The sequence below is a fragment of the Dermochelys coriacea genome, chromosome 1 (assembly GCF_009764565.3).
Source record: "Dermochelys coriacea isolate rDerCor1 chromosome 1, rDerCor1.pri.v4, whole genome shotgun sequence".
In the NCBI taxonomy this organism is placed as follows: Eukaryota; Metazoa; Chordata; order Testudines; family Dermochelyidae; genus Dermochelys; species Dermochelys coriacea.
In genome coordinates this window covers 155,310,949-155,338,580 of record NC_050068.2, presented here as the reverse complement: position 1 = coordinate 155,338,580, position 27,632 = coordinate 155,310,949, and the positions used below count along the sequence as shown (strand labels likewise).

General features: G+C 41.1%; 1 protein-coding gene across 16 annotated transcripts in view; it reads right to left on the bottom strand.

Moving 5' to 3' along the window:
* The window catches only part of KDM6A (lysine demethylase 6A), a 289,478-nt gene that overhangs the window by 250,873 nt on the left and 10,973 nt on the right, over positions 1-27,632 (bottom strand). For all 16 annotated transcript variants that reach the window (XM_038390659.2, XM_043506376.1, XM_038390670.2 and 13 more), the window contains one exon: positions 2,708-2,816. In XM_038390659.2, coding sequence (XP_038246587.1) covers positions 2,708-2,816 — 109 coding nt within the window. The remainder of the gene's footprint in view (positions 1-2,707; positions 2,817-27,632) is intronic.

Sequence of the window (27,632 nt, the reverse complement as noted above, 5' to 3'; positions counted from 1 at the left end):
TGGGAATCCACAGCCTCCAAGATTAGGAAAGTAAGTAGAAAAATAGCATAAAATATGCTTCCCACCTCCACCCTTTATCCATGGAATCATACAGTGCTCAGGCACACATGACGTTCTAATTCACTGTATGTGATACTGGTTAAAATTCTCAGTTTGGAGAATTTCAACATTGGTATCAACAAAAGCCTTGGATGAAGATAACCCAAACCCATGTTTCCTCTCTCCATTTTAGACAGAATTTGTCACTGAATCCTCTTGGGGCAGTTTGTTTCAGAATTTAAGCTTTCATTTAAAAAAAAAAATGAAATTCTAGCTGTTGAGGTTGTGAAGAAAATCATGACAAGATGCACCCAGTATTAACCAGTTTAGTGTTGTTTTTGCACCTGTGGACAGCCTGAAATAATAAGATCAGAGATGCATAATCTCTCCATTCAGCTAAATGAGGCATTAAAAAAACTATTAAAAAAAACAGGAAACAATTTATGTCTGGATTGTTAACTATTTCACTGCTGATCATTTTAGCAAAAACCATGACAGAATCAAGGCATTTTGGATTTATAAAGTTATTTACCAACCAAAAAGTTTCTGCCTCTCATTGAGAAGAAAAGCTCTTAGTCTAGGTCTTTTCACTGCCAAAAAGGTATGTGTTTGTACAGCAAGATGGCCAACTTGAGTTACCAATCTCACTTTAAACACACACCGATTTTGGCAGAGAAGACAATGTGAGCCTTCAACACTACAGTGGCACAGATTGAGAAAAATTCTTCATACTTAAACCTATCTGCATCAGACAGTGTTTTCCTCCAAGAACGCTTGATGCTGCTCAGTGTCAAATGCCACTAGCTTTCTTCCTTTCTACTTTGTCCAATCACAGGTCATCCAAATGCCAAGGGGATCTGCGAGAGCAATGGTGTAGGAGAAGGCACTTCAATGCCAGAGGGTCTATGGCAGCAACCTGGGAGTGATGGTAGTGTTTCACTGTCACAAGACTAAGTTTAGTGGCTTTTCTATCGGTAAAGCTTTAGCATTTGTTGGAGCTGGTAATCTTCTAGGGTGAACTTTCGTGGTTGCTTTTTCTTGTCTTGTGATGGAGGAGAGGAATTTTTACCTGAAGGAACTGGTGGTCAGATAAGGACACAGATTAGCTTGTGTGTTTCTAATGTCCAGCCCAAGGATCCAGTCCAAAGCGTACGGGGGAGGGGAGGAATATTATCTGCATGCAGCCAAAGGTGAAGAGGAGGGCTTTTTGCTGCTGTCGTCTGAAGTGTCATTCTACATGGACGAAGTCTCCCTCAAGCTAAGTGGTGTGAACCTCAAAACCATGTTAGGTAATGTCTTGGGGGGGAGGCAGTGGGGGAAGGAAAGGAGGATAGAGGGAGGGTTAGGAAGCCTTTAGTGTCCTTAGCTCTGTAAATTAGCAGGATGCCCATAATCGATTTATCAGCACTCTCAGATTAAGAGGATACCCTCTTTGATCTTAAACAGTCTCTTCTGCACCTGAACCTGGAGGAGAATAAAATCACTATTCTACCATTCTCCATGTCTAAGCGTTCCGAGTAGCTTAATACCACAAGGTGAGCTAGCACTGGGCTGGTCTTGTCAGCCAGCCATGTTTCCCTGACGCAGACCATGTTAGGTAGCCCGCAGCTGACAAGTTTGTGGTGGTAAAGAAGGGTGACCGCTGACCATGATTCCATTAGCATAAGGTAGACGTCTGGAAAATGCTGTATTTCAGTGGTTCTCAAATTTCTGTACTTGTGACCCCTTTCACATAGCAATCCTCTGCGTGCGACCCCCCTTATAAATTAAAAACACTTTTTTATATATTTAACATCTTTATAAATGCTGGAGGCAAAGCAGGGTTTGGGGTGGAGGCTGACAGCTCACGACCCACCATGTAATAACCTTGTGACACCCTGAGGGGTCCCGACCCCTAGTTTGAGAACCCCTGCTCTATTTAGTCTGCATTGGTTGGCTCATTTGGTGCACTGGAACGCCTTACCTAGGGAATGACCAAGTGGCAAAGAAGCAGCAGTGGCAGAGGCCAAAGTGCTATGCTAGACTGATGGAACAACTTGCATCAAGGTTTTTTCAGCCCACATAAGTTAGAACAACCTTTAGATTGCTGTAACTTACATCAGGGCCAAATACCAGTCTCTGGCTGTTCACAGACTTGGGAGAGCACAAATGCTGCTTAATACTTGACCCCTTTTCCTGGGGCTTGTGCCAAGCACAGATCAAGGATCTGGACAATATTCCTGGTATACATTTAGGTCTCCTTTTCATTTCTAATGCCAACTCTTATTCTAGTTGTCATATCCATGCCTACATCTGATATACACTTATGGTTATGCTGTAGTCTGTTTACTTTATTTTTGAACATTTTCAGCAACAAAAGAAATGTGGGGAACAATTAGGTACTATGTTTGTATATTACTTACATCTGTTTGTGAACCATTAAACATGTTTATTAAATTACTTGACCACAAGGTTTCTCTGGGAGAAGGGAAGAACAAAAGTATTCCTCAGTACTGCAACATATTACTTATTTTGTTACAGACTTTGAAGCATGATGCAAGCCAACAGAAAGTGCCTTTGTTGATCTACCCAATATTTATGGTTATATTACGGTGTCATAATCAAATCTGGGTCATTAAAGATACTACGGTTATTAAAACTGCTATAAAAATGTGATAAAAAGCCTTACCTTTTGGATAATCTTCCAATAAGAGGTTGAAGTGACCTAACTGACAAAAGAAATCAGACTCGACCTTTCCTTCAGCTTTCAATATCAGAGATTCATAGCAGCGAACAGCCTGTAGAAGAGAAGTACAGATATTTTCACAATGCTGGATTGTACTGAACAAAGCACATTTTATAAATGCATCTTCTTTCTAATACAAATATAAACCTTTTACCAAACCTAATGTTATTGTGCAAAACTAAAAATTCTGCAGTTTTCTGCAACAACCAGAGCTATTTCAGAATTATGTCATCCTTGGTTTTAAAGCAAGAACAAGAGGGAGAACACATATTGAAAGTGTCAAATTCAAACACAAATATCTAGCGATACTAATATCTATAAAACAGAAAAAACAAAATCTTTTTTCTTTACTTGTGAACTTGACACACACTTCATTTCCCCAAGGCAAAACAAATTGATACAGTACATCAGGGGTAAATTGAAGTGATATAAATCATTGAATGTAATTATGATTTAAATCAGCAAGTAGGAAACTGATTAAAATCATCAATTTTAATCTTGTTTTGCATTTGTTCTTTAGTTATTTTCCCAAAGAACGTTTGAGTCTGGTTGGCTGCTGTCATTTGATACTTTTTGGTAACCAGGAGAATACACTATCTATACATACTTAAATACTTACACAACATATAACTACTCAAATTCTTAATTTACCATTTCTTATTTAATAGATCATTTTTTTCTCAATCTGTGTCAAGCTGAATTTTTATGGAATGGGAATTCAATTAAAATGCTTTTTTAATATAAAAAAGCATTTAAAATTGTTTGAACACGAAGTTCATGTCTACACTACCACTTATGTCAGCAAAACTTATGTCACTGAGAGATGAGAAACTGCTCCCTCCCCCCAAGTGACATAAAATTTCACTGGCATAAATGGTAGTGTGCACAGCATTATGTCAGTGGGGGAGCTCCTCCTGCCAACATAGCTACCGGCACTTTTTGAGGTGGTATTACAATGTGGACAGGAGAGCTCTCTCCTGTCGGCATAGAGCGACTATATGGGTGATCTTACAGCAGCACAGCTGAGTCAGTACAGCTGTGCTGCTGTAAATTCGCTACCATAGACATGCCTTAGTTTAGCAAAACATCGAGGAGTCTGGTGGCCCCTTAAAGGCCTGGCTTTTCAACTCCTAGTCAATTTCTAAACTTGGAATGGGACCTGAAAGTAGTCTTTCACATTCCAGATGAGTGACCCAGGCACCAGGCTCTCTGGCTATTCTAAGGGGTGGTGGTCTGTTTCTCTTGTTATATGTAGAAAAAAGTTCATAAGGTCTAGTTTTTGTTTCAGTGCAGAACAAAAACAAAAATAATGAAAGCTCAAATTTTTTGTAAAACGGAATTCTTATTTTTTGCCGAGACCTGGCTGGAATACAAATTAACATTTTCTGATACAGAGCAGGTAAAATACAATTTGGTTTTCTACTATTCACATCACAGCTTGCGACATGGATAAACTCCAAACAAGAATTGGGTGACCCATAAAATCTTTTGGGCAAGTAATCAGATGAGGAAGACAACTTTGCAAAGATGACCAAAGATTGCCTAAGAGAAAATCTGAATTTCTGGAGAACACTGACACAGCATGATCCCTCTAACCAGGCATGAGCCTGACTTCCCTGAACTATTCGAGGTTATAAATCAGACATGCTTAAACAGTTTAGCATCTGGGACCCTACAGTGATTCCATCAAATTTTATCAAGCCACACTTAGAGAAAACATACTTAATGGTTAGAGTACAAGGGTGGGAGTCGGGACACCTGGGTCTATTTTTGGCTATTTCACACACCTCTTGCATGATCTTCAGTAAGTCAGATTTTCACTATGTCTTTGTCTCCAACCCCTCAGCCAATAATATTTAGGATGTTTACCTATATTCACAGGGATATCATGTGACATATATTTCATTTCAACTTCTAAAGTTCTTCTTGGAAGTTCAGATTGGAGGCAACAGAGTAATAAAAAGCACAAGTGTTTTCCTTGCTTTCCATTCTCAAGGGAGAATAGGAAACACTAAGATAATCTCTTTTTTCTTCCGGAGAATTAAGTCTGCACAACTTTTTATTTTAAATCCAGTATCTCAAGTCCTCACACACACACACACAAATATGGATACTCTAGCACAGATTTTGGTTCAAAACCAACTCTTCTTCCCACCAAACACCTTTGAAGACATCCCTGGAAAGGAGTCAATTCTTTTCCACTTTGAGCAGGGGAAGGCAAACTACGGCCCACAGGCCAGATCCAGCTTATCAGGGCTTTCAATCTGGCCTACGGGATGGCCAGCTCCATGGCGCAGCAGGACGAAGGCAGGCTCCCTGCCTGCCCTGGCCCCAGGCCGCTTCCGGAAGCAGCCAGCACCACGTTCCTGCGCCCCTGGTGGGGCAGCAGAGGGCTCCGTGCAGCACCCTCATCTGCAGGCACTGCCCCCCTAGCTCCCATTGGCCATGGTTCCCTGTTCCCAGCCAATGGGAGCTTCGGGGGTGGTACTCACAAGCGAGGACAGCACGCTGAGAAGCCGCCTGCTCCATCCCACCCCCAGAAGCCACTGCCAGACATGCTGGCCACTTCCGGGAGCGGCACGGGGCCAGGGAGCCTACCTTAGCCCCGCTTAGCACTGCTGCCACCCCAGAGCGGCTCAAAGTAAGCAGCGGCAGGCCAGAGCTTGCACCCCAGCCCCCTGCCCTGAGCCCCTTCCCGCACACCGCACCCCCCCTGCACCCTCACCCCTTGCCCTGAGCCCCTTCCTGCACACCACACCCCCTCACACACACCCCGCACTCCCTCCCACACCCCAATCCTCTGCCCCAGCCCTACATTCATGCCTCTGTGTACAATTTCCCCACCCAGATGTGGCCCTCGGGCCAAAAAGTTTCCCTCCCTCAGAGAAGGAAGCAAGTCTTCCCCTACAAGTAAGAGATTAAAAAGCATTTTGAAAAAAGGAGGTCACACCTACATGGATTTTCTTGGGTGGAAATCTCAAGGAATCAGACTCAAAAGGATTTGTAACTACACAGATCGACAGCCACTGGGATACATCAAGTGTAAAAATTTCTATTTACTCCTGAGGGAATTTTGCACACAAAAAAAATTAAAAATTCTACACAATATTTTAAAATTCAGCAAAATTTGGAATGTTTTGTCAAAATAATACAATATAATCACACCAGTTTCAATTATTGTGGTAATTTATTTCAAAATACCTGTCAGCAAGTATGTAACAATGCAGACAACAAAAGACATTGAGGATTTTTATTTATTTTTTTTTATAAATACATTCCTTACTAGGAATATTAATACAGAACTTGGAGTAATAATTCATTTAAACTACAATACAGAAATGTATTTCCTGCACCCCTCAGAAGCGTTGCAAAGGCTTGGGGGAGTCAGGGATAATGGAGCGGCTGAGGTAGAGGGAAGTAATTGCTAAAAAGGAGCCTGGGAGTCAGGCTCATGCCAGGTTTGACATTACTCCACATTGTCTGGGTTTGTGGTATGTCCAGTATTTATACAAATCTTATGTCCCCACCATGAATACCATTTTCAGGTCTGATCAATCTACCTCAAAAACAATACAGCAAAAGTGGAAGGGGTTCACAGACAGGCAACAAGAACCAGAAAATGGAAAACCTTCCATATGATTGAAAACGGGTACTGTCCATGACATTTTCAGCTGCTGCTTTGGATAGTCGAGATAGGAAATATTCTATTCCACCTTGGGAAATAAAGGCAGAATAAGTCCTCAATGTTTTATCCTTATGATGAGTACAATATTGTGGTTATGCAGACAGTTCTGAGCTCGTACAACTTATATCAGTAGTGGGCAACCTGCGGCCTGCACACAGCCCGTCAGGGTAATCCTCTTGCGGGCAGGCCGTGAGGCAGTTTGTTTACATTGACCGTCCGCAGGCACGACCGCCTGCAGCTCTCAAGGGCTGTGGTTCACCAATCCCGGCCAAGGGGAGCCGCAGGAAGTGGACCGCCAAGGTAAACAAACTGTCTCACAGTCCGCCAGCAGAATACCCTGACGGGCCGCATGCAGCCCGCAGGTTGACCACCACTGACCTACATACTGAAGAAACGGCCACAAGAAAAGTTACGAGAGAAGCAGAAGGACAGCAACAGCCACCTGTAGAGTACAGTTCCCCAAGAGGCATATCCAAACCTATGTTGGAAACTACCACAGCCAGTTACCTCAGTATCAAAAAAGGGATTTCTAGAAGTCAGAGCCTGCACAAGACTCAACAATAGAGCCCAGCAAAACACTAAGATGCCAATAAGCCAAACAGCTGAAGTAAAAACAAACATCGTTTTGTTTTTGTTTCAGTTTCTGCTCTGCACAAGAAGAGTTTGGGTAACTCTGCCTGAAGCTAAAAACTCAGGAAAAAAAAATGGTTGACATCTTCTGACCTAAGACCCTCTCCCTGCCGCTTCTCCCCCCCCCCCCCGAGTCCCATTCCACCTGCATCCGGAACCCCCCAACAAGCCTCTGTGCACCCCAATCCACCCTCCCCCCCAGGACCCCCCACATCACCCCACACAGAACCCTCTCACCCCACACCTGGATTGCCCCACACTAAGCCTCTCCATACTTGGATCCTGCTAGGCTGAATCGACTTGCCCCACACCTGGATTGGGATGGGAGGGCAGGGCTGGGTGTGTGTGCAAGACTCTGTCCCTCTCGCTCACTGTGGAGGTATATAAATAGTAAGGCATCTATTTGTCAAAAAAAATTTCCTTAACCTTTTCTGTTGTCTGTACAGTTACAGACACTTGCTGACGGGTATTTTGAAATAAACTACCAAACTAATTGAAAATGGTGTGACTATATTGTGTTATTTTGACAAATAAAATATGTAAAATTTTAAAATGTGTGCAGAATTCTTAATTTTTTGGTGCAGAAGTTCTTCAGGAGTAACCTAGGAGTGGAGCACCTCTAGGGACACTACTCAAAGAAGAACACAGTTACTGTACAATAAACTGAGGTTCTTAGTTGTTTTTTCCACCTGGATTCAACTGTAGATGCAAATGTGCCCGATACACATGAGAACAGATTGTTCTGGTCAGTGGTATTCGTTGGGACCATGCATGCATCCTGTATGTCCTTGTGCTCCCATCACATAAGCCATTAAGTGGCAGAGCAGGCCCAATCTCCATTCAGGTCCTTCGTCAATACAGAATCCTATGTAAAAAACTCTCCAATAGCAGGGAAAGGAAGACTAGGTTGCAGGATCCACATGGACCAAATATCTGACATATCTAAGAGCCACAGTTACTGTGATTGTTCTCCGAGTGCTTGTCATGTGGATTCCACTGTAGATGCATGGCTAACTGGTAATTCTCTAAAGAGGTGGGCATCAGGAGTCCGCCTTAAAAATTGTAGCACTGCTCAGCTAAACCATGCACCATATCACATGGCTACAACTAGAAGCGCCAAGTGGCTGCCTTGTAAGTTTCTGATATAGGGACACTACAAAAACATGAGATGATTTTTGGAATGGCTTTGTTCTATGGGCATGGGACACTCCAGTTGTGAGCCCCATGCAGGCTCCGACACTGCCCCACTTAAATCAGTGCAAGCGCTCCAGGTGAGGACACACATCCACTGGCAGAAGGAGGGTCATGGGGACATAAAAAACCACAGTAATTACCACGGTAGCTGTATGTTGACCCAACTTACGTCGACTTAATGTTGTAGTACAAGACAAGGCCTGAAAGTAACCTAGACTTCATGAAATATTGTATATGATGGTCCTGCTATTAACTCTTGAATCTATCTCACCTTTCAAGCAGAGGCAATATCCATCAAAAGTAGAGTCACAAACCAATCTAGGGAGGGAATTTCAGAAGATCAGCTGACCATCCTGAATCTGAAGTGATGACCTAATCTGTTGAGTTGCCTGAGGTCTAGAATAGGATGCATCCTGCTTTCTTCTTTGGGACAAGAAAGTGATAGGAATAAAACCTTCATCCCAGAACTCTAGAGGAAACTTCTCCAATGCACCTAGTTGTAGAAGGGAGTCCCCAACTTTTGCTTTAGCAGTATCTCATGAGATGGGTCCCTGAAGAAAGACTGGGTTGAAGGGCAAAGGACTGAAACGGGACTGAAATGACCTTATGGACTACTTCTTGGACTCAGCAGTGCATAGTCATTCCAAGTCCAAAATGAAAGGAAAGCAGCTGCCAAATGGTGAGGGAAAGGGCATAATCCTTGTAGATCAGTCCAGGACTTTTGACCATGGAGTCAAACTTGCTTTCTTGAACCAGGTGTTACATGAATTGTAGCAATAGATGAATACAAACATCTTCTTATACAAAGGTCTCTTCTAAAGAGGATCCAAGGCCTTTTGCTGTTAAGAAAATTAGGAGGTTGGTCTTCAGAGAAGATCTGAAGCTTAACTTGCCTCCTCTTATGGACTGAAGTGTAGAGACCTTGGGATCAAAGTGCATCTCTAAAAACCTCTTTCAAAGAGTGGAATGCTTCATCATTCTTGAAGCTAATCTTCAAAAGGCAGAACTTCAATTTAACTTTTTAGTAGAGGATTCCAAGCTGGGAGCAGTTGCTAACATTTTGGAGGACAGGATTAGAATTCAAAACAACCCTGACAAATTGGACAATTGGTCTGAAAACAACAAGATGAAATTCAATAAAGACAAGAGGGAAAAAAAATCAAATGTATAACTACAAAATAAGGAATAACTGACTAGGCATTAGCACAGAACAGTATATGTGGGTTGTAGTGGATTGCACATGAGTCAACAATGTGATGCAGTTGAAAAAACGGCTAATATACTGGGGTACATTAAAAAAAGCGGAAGGAACCATGAATGGCACCATTCTACTCTCCCCAAATCTCACCCTCCTGGCAACCCACACAATAGTATTTTCCCCTAATGTTCACCTAACACATGGCATTCAACCACCATAACTGTTTCTCCAACTGATGCCAATCACTTTGGAGAAGCTGGTGACTGGCCATAGGCAGTTGGGGAAGACACAAAAATCTTAAAATGATCTTCACTTACCCTGTTCACATTTCTAAAGTTTTCCTCACAATCACAAGGGCAATTGAGACTGAGACATCAATACTACATCAAATATATTCAACACGAAACACTGATACAGATGTCACAAGTCAGGATTTTTGTTTTGTTTGGGGGGGCGGGGTTGTTTTTGTTTTTTTGCTTTGCAAAGTAACAGATTTCCTTGCGATTTCCCAGAAAATTAATTCTGTATTTAAACAATAAAGACTAAGTTATGGGCCACTCATGGTCTGTCCTGCACAAGGGAGCAAAATAGACATGAGGTTTACTCTCTTGCACCAGTATACCATACTACCAATTCCTGCATACAGGGGAAATGATGATCCATAAAAGCTAGTACATCCTCCCTTATGCATATGGGCAAGAAGACATGGAGCCTCCACTCTAACTCCCTGGTCACAAAACACCCAGCAGTATAATTACACTGGCATGTTGGGGAGCATGCACTTGCAACACATATACTGCTGTTGCAGTTTGCCCTCAGACCAGAAAGGAGATTTGATTCTCCCTCATGGGCTGCTCCAGTGGCAACCCTACACACATTTCCCTTTGTCATGGGCTATATCACAAACTGACAGTCTAGCCCTTTGTGAGGGTACACAAATTTCACCCCTGCTTGAAGTACAAAACTGAATGCAATCTTAGCTATCATGCCTCTATGACAAGAAGATACAGAAACATTTAGTGATTTAATACACATCTTTATCCACAAGTACATTCAGAGCAGACAAGGTTCTGTTGCTTAAAAACTATATCTGAGGAACATGGCAACAATTCAGATTTGTAAGGCACAGGAAAATCAGATGTACTCATGAGATAGTCTTGTAGCCTTTCACACCTCTAAACAAGCTCCTCCTCACTGGACACTCAGAGTGCTGTGAAGAGATCCAGACATTAAACCCCAGCATGCTTTAAGTGTCTAGAGTCTGAACAGCATCCAGATACTACCACAGTCACTGAATCCCTTGGCATACTGCTCCATCTAGCATCCCTCCGGAGAGCTGCGACCAAGCAGCCTACTCTCCTGTCCCTGGAACCAGTGGTGATTCCTCAGACTCCCCTCAAAGCTTAAACACATCATCCCACAGAACTCTTAGAAATGAGGATGTTCTGAGTCCACAATTTACCTACATAAGGGGCAGTGATGTATGGAGCATCATGCACGCACTTTGCACAGGATTCTAACACCATTGCTCTTTCCTTAAGCACAAGAAATCCAGAGAGTACAGATGATATAGAAAATAAAAACATCCTTAACACAACTTCTCACTCTAGCTGACCTTCTCTAGTGAGTTCTTGGGGGGAGGGGGAAGAGGAGAGAAGAGAAGAGATGCTTAAATTCAGAGTGAGAGGGTTCCCCCCACCTCAGAATCCTGCAGCAGCTTTCCTTTGCTTGAGCTGGTGAAAATGACCAAACACCCCAAATAGACCAGCTCTTGCACTTTTATAACCTTCTAGCCCCAGACCCTTCCTAGGGGGAATTTGTTGCCAGGCACCCTCTCCCCTCACAAATCAGTTTTCAGTGGGAGTCAGTCTACTATAGGATGTTCCTATTTAAACAGAGGACCATCCTGATTTAAACAACCCTCTATTGTCAGCTCTGTTTCACTGCCCTTGGAATTTCGGTTCAACATGAAGGTAAAAACCACAGAGAAGACAACACTGCATCTTCAAAATGGAGTTAGCAGCTTGGTAAAACTGTAGAGAGTCCATAATCTCACATGGAATTAATCAACTGTACAGATTTCCCAAATTCTCACGCAGATTTCCCCCCCTCCCCGCCCACCCATGTCATACATCCAGCAGAACAAGCCTAAAAGTCTTAAAGGAGGTGCTTGAACTGCCGACTTATCTGCCTTTAAAATGGGATCATTTTTAATCTGTCCAACAAAATAGGATTTGGAGGATAATGTATCCCATACCTAAGGCTGCCAACCACCACAAGAAAAGCATTAAATTTCCTCCACAGATTAAAATGGTTTACATAAAACCCTGTTTTTCACGCCACTTCCTGAAAATGAAAATTTATTTAAGTAGTCGCAAGGTTTTCTGACTGAAAAAGGGAAAAATGAATTGATGGCTTTAGGTGGAGCTCTGTATTAAATTGAGCACAATCCTGGGCTGGTATGCAGATCATCCAGCGAAAGAGAAAATTTCAGATTATCTTGTAGATAAAATGCTTGGATTCAGACTGAGCTGTCTACTGCCTTGATTGCAGAGAGGAATTTTGAGGGAACAAGCAGTAGCTCTTCCCTGATTGAGTTTAGGCCATGGATAATGACTGATATTCTAGAGATACAGTAACTCCTCGCTTAACATTGTAGTTATGTTCTTGAAAAATGCAACTAAGCGAAACAATGTTAAGGGAATCCAATTTCCCCATAAGAATTAATGTGGGGGGGGGGGGGGAGGAAGAGGGGAAGGTTCCAGGGAAATTTTTGTCACCAAAGATATTATATACATATACAGTATAAGTTAACAATTTTAAATAATGTAATATAGGTATAAGATTTAAACAATTTTAAACAATTTAATACTGTACTCCGCAGTGATGATTGTGAAGCTTGATTGAGATAGTGGAGTCAGAGGGTAGATCGGCCGGCTGCTCCTCTTACTGTTCTTTCCAAAGTGCCGGGGGTGCTTAACCCCCCCGACTCTGCCCCAGGCCTGTCCCCACCCCTTCCCCCCCCAGGCCCCACCCCGCCTCTTGCCGCCCCTGCTCCACCCTAGCACACCGCATCCTCATTCCTCCCCCCCCCCCCCCGTCGTATGAACACCGCAAAACAACTGACTGCTGTAGGTGGGAAGAGGAACGGGGGGAGGCACTGATCTGTGGGGCCTGCTGGTGGGCAGGAGGTGCTGGGGTGGTGGAGGAGAACAGATGCGGGGCTGCTGGCCAACCCTGGTTCCAAGCCCCCACCCACTAGCTCCAACAGGCTGCTCTTCCAGAGAATCCAGCAAATAGTGGACAAAGTACTATACCAGCAGGTAGCGGCCAAACGTTTTAAGCAAACGTTGCACAACTTTAAACGAGTATGTTCTCTAATAGATCAGGAACGTAACAACAAAACAACATGAACCAGGACAACATTAAGTGAGAACTTACTGTACTGCATGCAACTTTATCCCACATCTCTCCTTTGGATCCAAGTCATTCAAGGATAATAAAAGCCAGTGATAAAGTACTGGACCCAGTATAAATGGAGATCATCAATGCTTCCAATTAAGAAGGACCAGATGCCAGCTTCTCTTAAACTGAGAACAGCACAAAACGTTTTTCAAAAACCTACACCTGATGATGACAACATGGCTGTCGACCAGTATCCAATTTGTAATTAAGTTCATAGAGAGAGTGGTCACAAAACAACTTGAGTGTCTAGTTGCCTCAGATCTCCTTGATACTTTTCAATCTGGTTACAGACCTGAACATGGAATTGAAATTGCACCAGTTGCAGTGGTAGACAATCTCCTCCTAGCAATGGATGAAGATCGGGGTCCATGCAGATACCGTTAAATCTGTCAGCAGCCTTCAGGATTGCTGATCACAAGATTTTGTTACCTCACCTGCACCCCTCAGCAATAGTGGACAGTAAACTGCTCTTGGGTGGTTCCGTTCTTTCCTGGCAAAATGTTCCCAGAAAGTTCTCTCTTTTCTTAGGGCACTATCATGTGGACTTTTCTATCCTGAAGAGGAGACAATGTGTATATAGGGCTTTTAGGAGAGCGAGAGGATATGGACTTTGTTATTTTTAATATGCGGATGACATTCAGCTCAATATCCCTGTCTCCTCCGATCCAGCCAGGGCTGTTGATAGTCTTGCCCAAGTATCTGAGGGAGACTGAGTTTCATACAGCTAGCTCTCATCCATGCCCCAATCTGAGTAAGATCAAGGTGCTTGATGCCAGTAGATGAGGGGTAAGGCTGATATCTCCCCATTGAGGGTATATTTCTACCATGTTACCCGTGTTCACAATATGGGACTATATTCAATCTCCAACTGCTGCTGGAGGACATGGCAGCTGTGTCCAGGAATGCCTGCTACCCGGTCTGAAGACCGCGACCATTTCTTTCAGATAGGCACCTCACTACCATGATCCATGCCTTTGTCACATTTCAAGACTTGATTATTGTAACATATTCAAAATGAGGCTATATTCTAGATTAACTGAGAAATATAAACTGATGCACAATGCAGCTGTCTTTCAAGCTGTTTCTCTCCTTGGCAGCATGTCATTGGTGCTCTATGATCGGTACCAATTTTGATCTATAAAATCATAAATGGGTTGGTGACCTTGTCACTTGAAAAGCCACCTCTCAGAGTCATACTGCCACAATTGCAATCAGCAAAGTATTCAGGCTGGTTTTCTCTTGATTCAATGGGTTGGCAGTAGAGCATCCTTTGTGATGTACCCTCAACTCCGAAAGGGGCTTTTTCAAATTGGGGAAAGCTTAAGTCTACTGACCTGCAGAGGCTACTGCACAACAAATCTATTCACCCAGGCTGCTGCAGAGGGCCTCAGTGAAATCAAATGTATGGGGGAAGATGGGAATTTAGTGTTCAACGGGTGATCCCATTTTGATTTTGTAATTTATGCTGGGGCACCTAGCACCTTGGATAGGTGCATCTTTTTTGTATAAAAAAAACCCTAAAATTCAAGACAAGGTTCTACAAATAAAACAGAAGCAACAACGTTCATTTAACGTTCCTCTGAAGATAAAGTAATGAGAAAAAAAATATCTAGAGTCAGAACAGAGAACATGGACTGTTTGAAAGTGGCTTTAATGAAATCTCTGGGTCCCAGGTTACCTTATGAGTACACAACTATGAGCCATAATTACAAATTAAGGGATATCAGACTGTAGCAACCAGGGCAGGGTGAAGACCACAGTGCAATTTAAACCTTATTAGCTCCTGCACTGACCTTGTGAAAAATCCTTCGACAGAGAATTACAATTTCTCCATGGAGAAAGAGGTATAATGTTTATTAGCCAGGAGCCTATGGAGACTAATGTCCAAATGGCTCAACAAAACCAAGAGCTTCTTCACACAAGCAGTTAGCGACAAGCTGGCGTGTGAAACTGCCTCACACTACCCTGCCACAGACTAACGGTCTGGGTGCACCCTGCAGACACATTAGCAGTTCCTTAATGTATTTTGATCTAGTACTCTTTGAAACAGGACGAGATCAAAATGCATAAATAAACTGTTAATGCATTTCAGCAGACCAAGACAGTCCATGGCAGGCTAGTACAGGGTAGATTCATCAGGATTCCTTTTCTCCTCTCCAATTACTTCAGCTTTCTGTCTTTCATAAGCTCTCTCTAGCTGGGACCTGTCTACATGAACAATTCGTTTGTGACAAGTGGGGGTCTGAATCGGGTTCATTGTATTTTTACGTCTCATGAATCCAGAGAAATTGTGAAGGGTCATATCACCATAAACTAACACAACATCCCTGATTCACCCATAATTAATCTTAATTTAGCAGGTAAAAATTATGTCCCTAATATAAAGTTTTAAAACTCAAATCTGTGATTTTTCAGTTCGGTTACAAACTTGATAATCTGGGCACATGTTAATACAGTTCCCTTGAGAAATAATCATTGTAACTTTATGCAAAGCAATAATAAAATACTAAAAAGTCCCTGCCAGTCAGAACACAAAAAAACCAACAACTAAATGTACAATGGTTCACTTTCTCTCTGGTATACTCTTACAACTTTCAACTACTAAAATTCTTAAGTTTCTAGCTCAAGATTTATTTTCTAAAATACTTTTTAAATATATATACAGCTTTTTAAAGAAAATACCCTGCTATATAGAAAAAGTCTCATTCAAATTTCTAATTAGCCTCTGGGGACCATTCCTTATGTATATGTTCACAAGATGTCTCCACCTTAACAATTCTTGGAACAACGTTTTTTAAAATAAATTTGTAATATAACAAGAGCAATGTCTTATTCAAATTCAACCACGGCTACATTTCTGTAACCTATTAACAGTATATGGGAGAGAGAATAAATTTAGATGACAACTCTCAGCCTACCGTGACCCCACCACATCTACCCAATCCACACTGTAAAATCAGAATCCAAGAGTGATTGTAGGACTTACTGATTCTCTCATTTGAGGAGCTATTAAAAACAATTTTTCTCCACCAAAATAAGTCCCCAAAGGATAGCACAAATTTTTAGAGTCAATCACCTCAAAATAAATACCAGTTACTTTACTCCAAATGGAGACACATTATTTATGAGTCCCCCCAAAACAATTCACTAAATCCTCAAACACACAAACCCCAGTAATGCAAAGTAGTTATAAAAACAATTGCAGCCATTAACCATAAAACCAGATGTTGCCTCAAAATGAAGGAGTCATGATCTTCACTACCAAACTATTAAAAAAAAAACCACCCCACCACAAACACAATTAGTCACAACAAACAACAGCTCTTTCTACCTGGTCATGAAACAAAAACAAAAACAAAACAAAATCAATCAATCAGCCAGGCACTGGAGATTGTCAAGTACTCACTTCTATTCTCTAACATCCACTGGGATGGGACTAGTCATAGGAGCCCTCTGTAGCCCAGACAGGAGCCCTGTAGCCCAGCTGACATTTCACTAGAACGGATAAAATGTTTAACTACAGCAATGTCAAGTTTAAAAAAAAAAAATAAAGAGCAAAGGCATCTTTGTTGCTAATGTGTTATTACTAAAAAAAAAAAAAAAAAAATCCTATATCCAGTTTAGTTTGAAAATGTTATTGCAAAAACTGAACAATTTCAAGTCTACAATCTACCAACATTCTCCAGTATTTATATGCTTCACCTACTTTAACCTGCTCCAACTCTCTCCCCTCTGTTCTATCCAAAACATAAAAGGGAATTGTCAATTTAAATATGGTCCCAAATTTTTGTAAAAGCAAGTTAATAAACAAAAGACCAATAAAAATGTTTTCACAAATATCCCATGGAAGGTTGCCTTAAACATTTTCCCTCTGCAGTGTTTAAAAACCTGACAGTGAAAACATAAAAACAAAGAAAATGTAATTGAACCAAGTAAGTGTGCATGAGAGAAGCACAAAACAAAAATATAAGAATAAGCAAAATGGGTTTGTAAAACTCATTTATAATAATCGAAAATTAGTAATAGATAACGCCTGTTTGCAAATGTGTCCCTTTAAATATAGAAAGTTGATATAAAAGACTTTTAAAGAAATCTGAAAACTTCAAGCTACCAATTTTTAAAACATAACTAATTTCAGGTACTACCCTTCCAACTTCCCACATAAATATTTGTAATTTTACAATCGCTTTCCTTATTTTCTAAAAGTAGCTTTCTTGACCCTGTTTCTACATAAGATACTTACAAAAAGGAATAAACTGATTATAATGAAATATACTATGTAGAAAATAAGCTGCATAAAGTAATATATATTGTCTAATTTTCCCATTATACTAATCTTGTGTGTTATTTTTCCTATTTGCAAGAGTAATTTCTAAATTGGTGTCATGGTCTCAAAAATCAGGAAATTTGGAGGTTAAACTTAAAGCAATATTAAGTTGGCTATAATGTACATATGTATTTTAAGCATATTAAACATCAATAATTCTCGCAATTAAGATTGCTTTGTGAGGCTTCATTTTTTGTTCCGATTTTCTGACTTGGGGAATAAAGTAATTTACCTTAATATTACATTAACCTTTCTTTTTACATTTAGTTTCCCTTTAAGAAAAGTAAGTCTCACACAGGAAAAAAGTTTACTAGACTACTAGCCAGAGGATGAAATCTATAAACACGTAGTATAATCATCACTGGGCTAGAAACTGACAAAAAAATATGGGGACCAGACTGAGGAAAGCATACCCTACATCCAGAACCAGCTGCTGATATTCCTACCAAAATGCTTTCTCCAGGAGTGGAGGTCCTCAACTTTCAGCACCTAGGGATTTCTAATAAATGTCAAATCCCCACATCCTGCCAATTCTGGTTCTGTTTAGGTGCTATACAAGCTACACTACTTTTGGACCATCCTCCGTTAATATCTTCAATAGTTCCTTTTGCTGCAGTGCACTTTTTCCAAGCAGCAAGAGACTGCAATTTACATCATTCTTCACAAGTTTCCTACTCACCACTGTCAAATGCATTGTGTTCCAGTGTTTGAAAACTCACATTTAAAACCTCCAACCCCTTTCTAATCAATGATAGAACATTACCTTGCTGCCCAGCTACACACAACTTCCCACCTCCTGCTATGGTCATGTACCCTACCATACCAAAATCCACAAATCCATGTATTTAAACATGCTTGATCAGACAATGAAATGTATACTCGTTCCTACATTTGCCATCTGCAAACATTTACATGTGTTTAATTAGAGGCCTTGCTCTGGAAGTGAGAGGTCAGGATGGTTTCTGCAACTAGGAAGCTAATATGACAGATTTGTATTTTATTACTCTGGGATAGGAAAGGTTTGGCAGCAGAAAACAGTGTCACATTATATGTTACATGTTAAAATAAAGTCTAGGTTTCCCCCTAGGGTTTAGCACATGTGAAAATGGTTAAATTAGAGTAGAGTATGCACCGCCTTGCCTACACTAGACTTTAAGAATGTTATAACATTTTTAATTCCTAACCTAGAAAGGGAATGTTGTATTTTAATGCCAGTTAGCTGGTTACAGTCAACCATGGAGGGAGCCTAGGGTTCACCTTGACCAGCTAAAAGAAATTAAAATACAATCTGCCCTGTCTACAATAGAATATTTAAATATTAAAACATGCTAGCTAAGACTTTTCTTAAAAAACACTTGATATCCTGGACTAGACATAATAGTGTAGAAAGATTAAGAGTACATGTAAACAGGGAAAGCATTTTGAAAAATACAAAAGTAGGAAGAACGAGCATTTACATCAAGTTTACAATCATTAGGTCAAAATTCAAATCAAGATGTGCACATCTTGGGACGAAAGCCACCAAGTAACATTTAAAAGAGGTATTCAAGAGCCCAGAAGGCCTAGCCACATTTCTTCTGCCACCCCATCCCAGCCATCCATTTCCTAAGATTTTGTGCTTTTCAGGATTAATTACACATACTTCATATGTTTTTTTAACAAATGAAGTAGAACAGAACCTCCATAGCAGTTTATTTAACTTCCAAAAAAGAAGTCATCCTTAAGCGGAGATCAATAATGAAAAGTCAGCCTACAAAGGCAGTGAATATAATAAAGACTGAAAAAGGTTTTTAGATAAGCTACAAAACTAAACAGCAAAAAATGCAGATTGTTGCAGTAAGAATTAACGCCACTAAAATTGAGGATTTACATTTCTGTTGCAAACATTACTTCAGAAGCTTGTGTTCTGGCCATAACAATTTGTTCTAGATTTAAAACAGGTTTAAAATAGTTCCTTGTATTATTTTATATTAAAAAATGTTTAAAAAACATTTTAAACCTACTGAAAGTTAGAAAGGGCAAAAAATAATCAATGCTACATGTCACCATACTTTAGGTTTCTTCACCTCACCGTTTATAAAAAAATACATATATACTAATGGTGACAGGTAAAATACCTGAGGAGCAAACTGAAACTTCACATGACCAACCAAATACAAACTAGTTTTGACTACTGCAACATTAAGTAGCTCACCAAAGCATCTTAACACATGAAAATACTTCCTCTTAAAGATGTTGAACAGAAGTTTTCATTTGACATTTCAAAATTCGGAAGCGATAGGCCAAAAATAGTGGAATAATAAAAGTAGTAGTAATAGTATTTACAGAGAGGCCTCTGGCCCTCATTTAATTTTCTGAGACACAAATCAAAGGTTTAAGATGTCAAATTTTAAGACTATGCAAAAATTCAGAGTTCCTCTTCAAAAATCAAAATTTTGTAATGGCCAATTATATCTTTGTATTCTCTAACATACCAACAACAAATCTTTGTAAGAGGTATCCAGTGAAGATAATGAGTAACAGAAAAACATGAGCCAAGCTTGATATTTGCGGGGATTGGAGCGGACAACTTACAAAAGGTAGGGAGCCACAGAGAACCATCAAAGCATAGCACAGGAATTGATGGAGAACAGTGAATCCAGACCAGATCTAGTCTGGCAATAGCAAATGCCTAAGATCTCTTATAACTAATGTGTATCCCTAACCACGGAATACTATGAACTGAGGGGTCATTGTGGCTCTATGAGATGAGATGATCAAATTATACTCTGAAGTACAAAGACTGATATCCTTTATCAATTTTATTTTAGCTAATATAACTGCAGTTACTGTTATTTTTAAATGAACTTCTAATCCTTTCTAAAAACTAAGCTACCAGCCTCAATTATCCTACAGCTGCGAATTTCATATTAAATATTCACTGTTATGCATTTATTTTGTTTCAAATTCCCTCTTTATCCCTATAAATGGGTAAGCAGGAATACCCGATTAGCTTTCTGCTATATTGCTAATTTAGGTTACATACGTCCAACCTCCTCTTACTCTTCTTTGCAAAGTACATATAAACCCCAATTTTTAAAATGTCACAGGGAATACTATAAAATCAGTGTTGTAAAAAATAAAAATGTTCCTATGTAAACATAATATATTGGACCAAATACAAATTTTGGAAGATAGAGAATTAGATAACATATCATTTTAAATGTATATTACAAAAAAATTCCAGTGACTTCTCCATAATATATACAAGAGCATGCTTCTATGTAAACTCAGCTCCCAGACTGGAATAAATCCCTCAGAGCTGAAGCAGACTTTATAGGTCCTTAGCTCCACCCCCAAATAAATGTTGGCCCAGTCATCCACCCCATCACCCCCCCCCACACACACACACACACACATTTAATGGGGTAACCAGTAACAATGTGACCTCCATACATCTGACTCTGACAGACCACCTAGTCACATTATCTTAAAGTCCTGAAGATTTCTTAATTGTAGTTGGTACTAATGTACTCCATGTACTTATTCACTACACCAATACTGACTTGGACTCTAAATACATTCTATGGGTGGCATACCCGAGACCACATATCCACCGACGTTTTAAAAACTCCCGCACCCTAATCTGGGTCCGTGTTGGTTGTGCGCTATGTATGCATCTCGTGAACCTTGTAACCGATAACTTGCAATCCCTCATAACCAAGCCTGACCCCATTACCTTGCGTAAATTTGACTTTAAACATTAACTTTAATAAAATTTTTAATACTTGCTTTCATTGTCACAGTTTGAACAACAGTCATATGTTTTCACTTAATGTTCAAACAGAAGTTGTAGCTTCAAGGTTAGCACACCATGAAAAAGGGATACGATTAACTTAAATCTTTGTTTACCGTGGATTTCTTTATGTTACAGGTAACATCTTAGACATGCAAGCGATGTGGCCTGAAGCTTTAAAGAGAAGGGAGCTCACTACTCTCACCTGTTGGTGAAATGGACGAAGAGCGACACAGTTACTTAAGAACTGGAGATGGGCAGGGTTCTGCTGACAGGGAACTTTCTGCCAGCTTCTGTTGGAGAGTAAGGGAAATTGACAGTGGGTGAGGCCTCAATCTGTGCTTCAGTTTTCTGTGATGTTTGGGCCATTTGGATTAAATACAAGTAAATTTTGATTTTAAAGGAAATAATATGCAATTAATCTTGCTAGGAGAAAGATTCAAGCACTCTACATCAGTTGTGCTTGGGGTCACCCTGACCAAGACTGCAGTCAAGTACAGTTGGGTAAGGGAGCCTATACAAGGCTATGAGAGTGAAAAGAAGCCGGCAGAAGGTAGGAGAAGTGCCTCCCTGGTGGTGAGGAGTCTATTAGAGGTTCTAGATACCACTGATCCCTCTCTAGGAAATGAACAGACTACTACAAATCAGCGGACATTGCAGAGTGGTAGCAGCTTTGAGGCAAGGGATAGTACAGAGCAGCAGCTTTGAGGCAGAGATAGGCAGCTTAGGCCAAAGCCACATAAAGAACAGCAGACTACCTAAGGAACTATGGTGCGAGCCTCCCTACTCTGAAATTTAAGCTGCAATCAAATAGTAGAGCCTCCAGAGCAGCCCAGGCAGCAATGAACTTTTGGAATCCTCACCTTTCTCCAACCTAGGACAGCTAATTGTTAGAGCCCTGCACAGATACAAAAACGTGGATCCGCACCCTTGATCTGCTAGCCATCTTTTACCGATAACCACATTCACACCTGCAGCAGCAAGCCGTCTCACAAGGCTAGCGACAGGAGGAGGGAGGGGAAGAAGGGGCAGCGCGAAGGTAGGGACTGGGGGTAAGGGGCAGTGCAAGGGTGGGTCTCGAGGAGAAGGGGCATCGCATGCTGCTCCCAGGGGCTCAGGAGCAATGGCACACGGCAGCAGCAATGTGTGTTGCATCACAGTGGGGCAGAGGGGCGGGATGCTGGGGCCTCATCTGCTCCAATCCCTTTGGCCGAGTACAGGCCCTGCTGCCCAGGAGCCGGTGGATCAGGCGCAGGACTGGGAGCACAGCCAGTGCTGCCAGGTCGGGCCACGGTGGGGATGCTGGCGCTTTACTTTAAAAATGTATGTATTTAGTAAACCAAGGATAAAATTGCATAAATAACCGCTACATCGTTTTTAAACACTTTTTTTTTTTTACATTAACACTGAAAATGGAAAAATTGACCACATCATGCAGCTGATCCCATTCACACTGCAGGATTATACCAGGGCAGTTCATTTTCTAGTGCTTTTTCCAATATAATTTCAAAATGGAAAAAAACATTAGCTTATAGTTAGTTAAAAACTGAGCAGGCACAGCAGCAATATTTTAGAAAAGCATTTAAGAACTGTGAATTTTTGTAACGCTCAAGCTCTAAAAAGCAGGAGATTAAAATTTAAGGTTCTACTTTTAAATTACAAAAAAGTCCAAATAGTCTGAATTACAGCAAACTACTGATATGGTCAAACAACTAACTCTGGCCTTGTACTCCACCATACTTCTATATTGTGTTGTAATTTTTAGATATGAGAAGATACTGTATAGTTTTACAGGTGGAATTTTTTAGACTGTAGGATATATTTTAGAAAAGCTTCAAATGTAGTCTGTTAAGCACGATGCTTTATCAATACAGATTATTTTTCCCCTCAAGTAATTTTTCATGTCATGATCCTGATCTAGGTATTTTAGATACCAAATATATAAGTGTTACAGATACTGTGACAGATAAGCCCTTTGTGAATGGTAGCAAATAATAGCACTCAATATACTACTTCCCTTAAAAGACATCATTTTAAGGATGTGCTTTTCTATGGAGAGTATGTGGTCATAACCACAGCTATATTCTGTGCAATCAATGCATAAGTAGGAGTTCAATATTATATTGTTTTTGTGGTCATTTGAGATGAATGAGTGATTGACAGATATAAGGCTGTCTTGGTTTCTGGATTACATTACAAGGCTAGATTTAAGGTTGTCTGGGTGAACTCACCAATGATTATGTGCATTTCAGAAAGCATGGAGGAGTTATTGGTGCTAAAAATCAAACCTTATAATTTGTATCACAATAGCAACTAGAGGCTACAGCCATGATCAAGGCCCGCACTGTGCCAGGCACAGTACATACCCAGAGGAAGAAGCGGTCACTATACAGAAGAATTTACAATCTAACAACATATGACATATAAAGGTTAAGAAAAAAAAGTACCACCTCATTTTCCAAAGTGGAAATAAGAAACAAAGATTAAGTACATTGCCCAGCACTGGAGATCTGAGTCCCAATCCAGTGCCTGAACTGCACTATATCATGCCTTCCTTGGGCACCTCAATTTAAATTTCCTTGATTTTTAAATGGGTTACATCTTTTTAAAAATTCATTTAGGATTCTTCTTCTAAAAATATAGGTGAAGTAGTATGTTACATGTCTGATCAACTTTATCTGTAAGTTAATTAACCTATAGAAACTGCTTTGTAAAAGTTAGGATTTTCTTATAAATAAAAAAATGAAGTAGGAGAGCAGTGTTTGGCAAAGGGGGTAACAGGACATCGGGAGTAGGGGAAACTGGCAACATGGAATGGTATGCTCTAGCAGGTATAGAAGCAAGGGGAAGTTATGAGCAGTGTTCCCTCTAATTTTTTACATCCATGTGGGAATGAATTTTGTTATGTGCACCAATATAGAGGTGATGTGTGACACATCACCTTCATATTGGTGCACATAACAAGATTAATGCGGTGGGGATGGGGACGAGGGGTTTGGAGTGTGAGGGGGCTCAGGGCTGAGGCAGAACATTGAGGTGCGGGGGGGTGAGAGCTCTGGGGTGGGACTGGGGATGATGGGATTGAGGTGCAGGAGGGAACTCAGGGCTAGGGTAGAGGGTTGAGGTGTGGTGGGATGAGGGTTCTGGCTGGGGGTGCAAACTGGGGTGGGGAGGAGGGGCTCAGGGTGCAGGAGGAAGCTTGGGGCTGGATGCTAGAGGTGAGGGCTCCGGCTATGGGTGAAGGCTCTGGGGTGGGGCCAGGGATGAGGCTCAGGAGGGGGCTCAGGTGCGGGGGGGGTGCAGGCTGCCCCAGGGCTGCAGTAGGGAGAGAGGACTCTCACCCTTCCACCAGCCCTCTCTTGCTGCAGCAGCTCAGGGCCAGGTGAGAGATGCCTCTCCTTGGTGCAAAAGAGGTTGTGATAGGGCAGTAGTTTTCAACCTGTGGTCCATGGATCCTGGAGGTCCACAGACTATGTCTAAGATTTCCAAAAGGGTCCATATTGCCATATGGTTTATTGGTCCGCAAATGAAAACCACTGCAATAGGGGAAAGGTATGTCCTCTCTCCTCCCAACTGGTTGAAGCTGGAAAGGCCTCAGGTAATTATTATCCAGTAGTCTGAATGGATGTGTTCTGGTTTTGAGTTGTTTTTAAGAAAAAAAAAAAAAAAAAAAAAAGCAAGCCCCGAGGAAAGGATGTGAAATGTCCTATAGGTTGGATTTATTTTTCTTTCCCCAGCTGGCGAGTCTGCACATTGGCTTACTCACACCCTAAAATAGCTGTAGTTTCTCAGTGCTGGAAAATTCCTACCCATCCGTTATGGGGATTCCTCAACAGAAGTAAATCCCAGCGTATTGGGGGCAGGGTTTCTCTGGCTTTGCTATTAGAAAGGTGAGGACCGAGTAAATTCAGCTCAGTCCATCACATCTGGGCTTTCCCTGGAAGATCTTGGTTATCTGCACTGGAAGCAAGAAATGCAAAGTGTAAAAAGGGACAGTGTCAACTTAAACCACAAAAACGAGCAGGGGACGTGGACATGTTTACTACCTGAAAGATATTTTTTAAGTGGCCCTTTTAAGGTTGAACACATATCCTTACTTGTGCCTACCATTTTTACTTATGGATTCTGATAATCTAATTATGCGATCCAGTATCACTGCAGCTGTTACATTATGCATGTGTCAGAGCTTCCTAAAATTCCTCATAATCCCTATCACCCATGAATAAGCAAAATAAGAATTCAAATTTTTACTATTAACCTCCTCTGCCAGGTCATCTCTATAGTTAAGTTAGGGACTAGGCTTCCATTATGAGCCTAGTTTTGGAACACTTCTCTCTCTTCCCCCCCCCCCCCCGACTAATTTCACCAGACCTATAACCATCTGACTAAAAACTGTGTACTCCTGTACCAAAGGTGCATTGTGGGGGTTCTGTTTAAGACCTCAGAGGAGGTCACTTTACACACAAATTTCCATACTGTCCAGTGTTTGAAGTTTGTACGAATACATAAAATTTCTTGGATTTCAGATTTTTAAAGCAAGTCTTAAACAAAGAATAGGTAAATTCTTCCTGCTCTGACTTCTCAATCTGCTTTGAATTCATGGCAGGACAGTAACCTTCACTCCAACAACCAAGTTTCAACATCAGCTGCTTATGCAGAAATTTTTCAGAAACTTGCAATTGTAAAATTATATGCTTTTTTCCTTTATTCACTCTTGTAACTAAAAGACTTGAACTTCAATTATAAAAACCAGCAATTTAAAAAAAAAAAAAAAAAGTCAGGCTTTCTTTAAAAAGAAAAGGAGTACTTGTGGCACCTTAGCGACTAACAAATTTATTTGAGCATAAGCTTTCCTGATCTACAGCTCACTTCATCACTTTCTTTGTAGCACAAAAGGACAAAAATCTAATTTTTTCTTCTCCTTTGAAAGTCATCTTGAAAATGTGAGTAGCTACTCCATCATATATTCCCTTTCCTTTGGGAAATTCAACAGTCAAACATTAAGGTTTCAGAAATACAAAAAGTTTCATGCTTGAAATATTTCCAACCCTCATGAGTCTGAGGACAACCTACTATACAGATGAAAACTACCTAGATGACTCCTTTCATACCAAAGCCCAAAACCATGAAGTGTTAAGAACAGAAGTTGCATACTGTTTACTCTCTACTATATTTAATATATTCATTTAATTGCAGCACTTCTGTTTAACAAACCTTCCACAAATGTAGCTAACTGTTGTACTGTTACAGTTTCTTCCCTGTTCTTTTCTGTCCTATTGCAGATCATCGGGTATCTTTCAGCATTGCTGTGTGTCTAGTATTCCCTGTTTTCCATCTCTTCCCCCCACTTCTCCATTGTGATCCGTTTCCCACCTACTAATCTATTCCCTTGTATTTTCTGGCTCTCATTCCTTCTTCCCTACAAAAATCCCAACTGCACATTTAAAATCTTCTCAATCTTTTCCTCTTTCACCCACCTCATATCATAACCACCTACAACTCCTACATTGACTTTTCCCCCACCCTCCAAGTTTAACAAAAGAGCCTGACGTTTTCTTTTCCTTGGCTTTCCCTTTCACCCCGAAGAAAAAGCAGCAACACCTGGGCTGCTCTACTCCAACTTCACTCTTTTAAAAAACAGCAGCAGCATTTAGCCTGCTTTATTTTTGCCTCCATTCTTTCCTCTTAAGAGCAGTTGTCCCTCAGTTGCTCTGCTCTCAGGCTTGCTCTCTTGCCTCAGGGGCAGGAGAAAATGACACAAGTCATGCTATATTCAGGATTTATAGGGTTTGGGCAAAATGAATTGCTTCCCTCCCCCCCCCCTCCGGGGTGTTCCACACACAACTCCACTATTTCCCATCTATCTTTTCTTCCACCCCTCCTAATCTTGTTATGTATGTATACTTTGTTCTTATTCATCTTGCCAGCGCACCTACTGAGGTGGGGAACAACACTGCAGGCAAGTTAACTAACTCAGACAGCAAGAAGGCAGGGGGCCAGTAACAGGTTTCAGGGAGCTGCTGGAAAAGTATACAGCACCAATCTCTCCCATGCTTTCTTCCCCTCCCCATAACACCATCCCTGCTCCCCATCCACTCTGCAAAATAACTCCATTTCAGCCTCTCTTGTCTGTTGATACGTCTCATGGGGGGGGATTTCTTCCCTTCCTCAGCAAGATCTTCTCCCGATTCCTTCCTGGAAGACAGAGACTCTATCCACTCCGCTCTTCCTTCGCACAAAGAAGAGGGAGGCCTAGGTTCAGCTAACAGTGGCTCCAAATGCAGGTCATGCGGTATTCACCTTAGGCCCTTCCATGTGTGTTCCTCCCCCTCTAGAACCAGATCTTCTCCACAGCAGTATGAAACACGGGCAGGTACACAAGAAAGATACTGAGGAGTTTGTACTGAAAGTCATTTGCCACCTTTTGCTGTACGTTTTTTTTTTTTTTTTTTTAAACAAACTTGTTCAAGCTCTGCATCTCTCCCATGCCTCCCAGGACAGCCCAAATATCCCAGTTCCCCCTTCTTGTCCTTAGAAAAGGGCAGTGGCACTCCTCTTCAATGTGCAGCAGCACCTGGACTGTGTGTTCCCAGG